This window comes from Calidris pugnax, unplaced genomic scaffold (genome assembly GCF_001431845.1).
Source record: "Calidris pugnax isolate Ruff unplaced genomic scaffold, ASM143184v1 scaffold199, whole genome shotgun sequence".
Lineage (NCBI taxonomy): Eukaryota > Metazoa > Chordata > Aves > Charadriiformes > Scolopacidae > Calidris > Calidris pugnax.
Window position 1 is genome coordinate 4408 of NW_015090970.1, and position 4920 is coordinate 9327.

The following is a 4920-nucleotide window of genomic DNA, read 5'->3' on the forward strand; positions in this document are numbered from 1 at the left end:
GGCACGTGGGATGGAGGGAAAAATGGGGAAATCTCAGCTGGGGGGATGATGCTTCTGTGTCGGAGGGAACTTGTGGCAAGACGGCTCTGAGTTAATATGGCCCCGGTGAGGAAGAGGGGGAGGAAGAGGAGGCAGGGGTGCTTCTGCTCTTCAGCTGGAGCTTCGCAGAGCCCTCCCCTGGCGCCGCACGCCTGCTCCGTGCTGCCCCATGAATTATTGAAGGGCTTTTTCTTCCCTGCATGAACCTTTCATCCCGATGCCGGGGGAGCTGCGGGGGGGACGAGTGCACCGGGTGGGTACCCGGTGATGGGGACGGTTGGGGGTGGAAGATCTTTGGGGCAGGGAAAAAGTCACCCTGGGATGGCATCGGTGCTGGATTCGGCCACCGATTTGACCCCAGGCTCCCCTGCCCGGCGGTGGCACAGCCAACACGCTGCTGTGCCCCGGCGCTGGCACGTGGCCGTCCCCAGGGGAGCCCCTGGCAGGGACTTTGTCTGTGTCACCGCGTCCCCACCTCGCTCGGGACATCCAGATGTCCCCACCTTCAGCCGAGCCCTCATGTGACCTCTCAGGGCTGCGAAAAACTCCCCGAAACCTGTAAAATGGGTGCAAAAAAAAAAAAACCCCAACCCCGAAAGGGCTGTGTCTGTCACCAAAGCCACCGTTGGGACAAACAGCCGCGCCGCGCTCTTCCGGAGCAGGGAGGTGAAAGCAACGCCCGGCTGCTCTTTTTCGGTGGAAGAAGTTGTTTTTTTGAGGGCGTTTTCATTAAAAAGAAGAAGGAGGGGAGGGAGGGGGTGAGGGGGGGCAAAAAAAAAAAAAATAAAACAACAAGCCCTGAGCGGGGTTGGAAACTTGAGCGACAGGAAGGAAACGGGGTGGTTTATTTCGGTCTCGAGATTGCTCGTCGGGGCAAGACTTGCTTCTTCCGCGCACCGAGAGCAGCCCCTCCGTGAACAATGGGGTCGCGGGGCCCTTCCCGGCAGGAAAACGGCTGGGTTCCAGTGAAATCCGCCTCTCGGTGCTGAGTCAGCAGGTCCCGGTAGGCCAGAGCACGGTGCGGAGGGTGCTGGGGTAACCGGTGCCGAGCGGGAGCCACCGGTGCCGGGAGGAGGTGAGTTTGGGTTTCTTTGGGGACTTGCAGCGAGCAACCTGCAAAAACACCCTGTGGGCGCTGGGGGAGGAGCAGGGCACGTTTTTTGGGGTCTAGAAAAGACCCCCCCCCATCGCTACTGCTTTGTGCCTCAGTTTCCCCCCCGAGGGATGCTCATCTCCGTGTTCCCCGGCAGGAGAAGGGCTGTGGGGCAGCCGGGCGTTATTCGGTGCCGGGAGCGGAGGGTTAATATGTCATTAACAGTCGCTAATTGGGAGCCGTGGGTGCTGGGGCAGCTCACAAGAGCCCGGCGGTTCTTATTTTGTTTTATTTTTTAATCTGGGCTCTGTAGGTGGAGTCTGCCCCCCCTCTGCGGCCGCCGTGGCCCCACGGAGAGCTCAGGCGTGGGAATTCCTATTTATCCAGGCACCGCTCCCAGCCCCGGGACACCCCGTGGGATGTAAAAGAGGGGAATTCCAGGAAAAAAGCAAAGCTCCCGCTCCTTCCGGGAGAGGCAGAGCAGCCGAGGGGGAGAAGATGGAGCCATCTGGGCCCCATCCTGCCCGTCCCTCCGGGCTGGGCTCCAGCAGCGTCTTGCACCCGGGGCCGGCGGCATTAAATGAGCCCGACCCCGCGGCACCACGAGAGCAGCCTCTGCTTTCTCATTCCCCTCTCGTTCAGCAGGAGCCCCCCCCTTCAAAGCTCACGCCAGCAACAAAAAATCGCTGTTTTCACACCGAAGGAAATACTCCCAAACCTCCCTGTTTTTCCTATGGGCTGTAAATAATCCCTCACGCCGTGATGGTGGCTCCGTTACCGCTCGCTTAATTCACCCCCTCGAGGAGTCTCGGCTGCCCCCGGGGGGGTTGGTGGCCAGAGGATGCCCAGGAAGCCAGGACTCAGCTTGCAGGAGCCCCCCCCTTCAAAGCTCACGCCAGCAACAAAAAATCGCTGTTTTCACACCGAAGGAAATACTCCCAAACCTCCCTGTTTTTCCTACGGGCTGTAAATAATCCCTCTCGCCGTGATGGTGGCTCCGTTACCGCTCGCTTAATTCTTAATTCACCCCCTCGAGGAGCTTCGGGTGCCCCCGGGGGGGTTGGTGGCCGGAGGATGCCCAGGAAGCCAGGACTCAGCTTGCACCATCACCCGTGCACCATCACCCTTGCACGACGGATGGAGCCTGGAGTATCCGAGTCCTCGGGAAGCCGGGGTTTGCTCCCCAGAGCCTGGTGTGTGCTCCGGGGCACTAGGAATGGGATCCCCGGAGGGGGCTGGGACTGGGTGGTGGCTCGGCTGGGTAGTGAGGTCCACAGGGCTGCCTCGATGGGGATGTTCTTGGTTCTTGAGCTGGAATAACTGGCGAGGCTCCAGGTGAGCCCCCATCCTCTCCTCTCCATATCCGTGGCCAATTTATCCCCATCCGTTCTCACACCAGCAGCATCCTTGAGCTTGTAAGTGTCTAAAGGGCGGTTTGAGGGATGATGGAGCCGGAGTCTTCAGTGGTTCCCAGTGACAGGACGAGGGACAATGGGCACAAGCTGGACCATGGGAAGTTCCACTCCAATCGGAGGAAGAACTTCTTTGGGGTGAGGGTGGCAGAGCCCTGGGACAGGCTGCCCAGGGAGGGTGTGGAGTCCCCTTCTCTGGAGATCTTCAAGCCCCACCTGGATGCTCCTGAGTGATGTGCTCTGGGCAGCCCTGCTTTGGCCGGGGAGTTGGACTGGATGGTCCCTAGAAGGTCCCTTCCAACTCCAACAATTCTGTGACTCTGAGCTCTGCTGGCACGGGCAGTGCCAAGGAAAAGGGCTTCACCCCACATCGGTGGGTGCTGCAGACCGGCCATGCCGCGCCGGTCCTTGGTGAGCGCCGGGATGGACGCCAGCCCTTGGCTGTGCCAGCTGTGGTGGGTGACTCAGCCATCACCTGGGCTGTCCCCAGCTCACCCTGCAGGAAATGAGTCAGGTTTTAAGGAAGCAAAAAATGTTAAAAATGATGGGGCAAGAGTTCTTCCTGCCCGGGGAGGAGGGCGGCGCCGGGCGCAGGAGGGAGACGGGGATGGAAGGTCGCGGGCGATGCTCAGGTAGGGAGACCTCGCTCGCCTCCGATGCTGCCCATCGCGCTGTAGCTTCTCCCCAGTTTGGGGGAAGGAAGGTGGGAACACCCAGTAACTCATCCCATAACAAAGCCCAGGGCGGGACCTCAGCTCTCACCTGCCCTGGCACCAGGAGCTCCTCTCGGTCTTGGCATTGGCCAGAGATGCTCTTCCTCCTCCCAAAAGGCTGCGTTGGGAGGAGAAGTGACGGGGACTGATCCAGGGCATGGGCTGAACTTTGTGTGTTCCTCTTCCCCCTGCAGAGATGGACACCTTCAGCACCAAGAACCTGGCCCTGCAGGCCCAGAAGAAGCTCTTGAGCAAGATGGCTACCAAAACCATAGCCAACGTCTTCATTGATGACACCAGCAGCGAGATCTTGGATGAGCTCTACCGGGCCACCAAGGAGTACACCCACAACCGCAAAGAGGCCCAGAAGATCATCAAAAACCTCATCAAGATTGTCATGAAGTTGGGCGTGCTCTACCGCAACGGGCAGTTCAGCCCTGAGGAGCTGCTGGTGATGGAGCGGTTCCGCAAGAAGGTGCATACCTTGGCCATGACGGCCGTCAGCTTCCACCAGATAGACTTCACCTTCGACCGCAGGGTTATGTCGGGCGTGCTGACAGAGTGCCGGGACCTGCTGCACCAGGCTGTCAACGGCCACCTGACGGCCAAATCCCACTCCCGCATCAACCACGTCTTCAACCACTTTGCGGACTATGAGTTCCTCTCGGCTCTCTACGGGCCATCCGAGCCCTACCGCACCCACCTGAAGAGGATCTGTGAGGGGGTTAACAAGATGCTGGAGGAGGACAACATCTGAAGTTGGCCAAGGTGGGCCATTGGCAGCAACTGCCGGACTCTGCCTCCTGTGAGACCGAAGACAGCACATACGCCTGTTTGGACCATCACCAGGCTCGATGTCCTCTTCTCTGTAATGCTAACTCACTTTCTCCTCATTTCTACAAAAGACTGAACCTTTTGACTTTGTCTAAGCCTTGCCCAGGGTCTGCAAACCCCTCCCTGTGCTGGGCCGAGTCCTTTCCAGGTGATCCTGGTCTTCTGGGCTCCTGCTGTACAGTTTGATTTTCTTTTGCCCACCAAGTGTCCTTAGCTCAGAGTCCAAGGGACTGGACTCCTCACCTTGGACTCTGTCATCACCCTCCTGGGGGAAAACCAAACCAAAGACTCGCGGTGTCTAACACCTCTAAGGTGTTTATGAGTGGGTGGGCAGTTGCTTGGATGAGCGGTTGTGAGACCCTGTTACTGGAGGGTTGTGGGGCTTCGTGGTTGTCTTTCAGTAGCTCCATGACATGGTGGGAACAAATCATGGTCCAGGCTTGTGCTGCCCGGGGTAGGAAGGTGCTTCTCCACCTTGCAGGCTAGAACGGGCTTTGGCCTCCAAAAAGACAAGTCCTTGACACCAGAAGGATCCCACCTTGCCTGGGCGAGGGGCTGTCCCTTGGAGCAGGGAGGGAGCTGGAGGGACACCCGTTCATCCAAGACCCAACTCTTCCCCACCAGCCTCCCGCAATGGTCCCACTGCGATGGCTGCGACCCCTTCCTGGGTGGTCGTCCCAAGCTCTCCCTGGGATTCCATGTGTTTGATGTGTCCTTGACTGAGTTGTGGTTGTCATTTTTTAAGCAAACTCTGTAGCCCTGATGAGTTATTTAAATAAACTCACCTGTTTGGCCCGGTTTGTTACAAAAGTGGGTGACAGCGATAAAA

General features: G+C 58.7%; 1 protein-coding gene across 1 annotated transcript; it reads left to right on the plus strand.

Annotated features, from left to right (window-relative positions):
- Positions 1-853: 853 nt before the first annotated feature.
- Positions 854-4920, plus strand: TNFAIP8L1 (TNF alpha induced protein 8 like 1). The gene is made up of 2 exons (XM_014952792.1): positions 854-1114; positions 3452-4920. The coding sequence occupies exon 2, from the start codon at positions 3454-3456 to the stop codon at positions 4012-4014; it is 561 nt and encodes a 186-aa protein (XP_014808278.1). The 5' UTR covers positions 854-1114; positions 3452-3453; the 3' UTR covers positions 4015-4920.

Coding starts and splice junctions, on each gene's coding strand:
- TNFAIP8L1 (XM_014952792.1), top strand. CDS start 3,454: ATGGACACCTTCAGCACCAAGAACCTGGCCCTGCAGGCCCAGAAGAAG.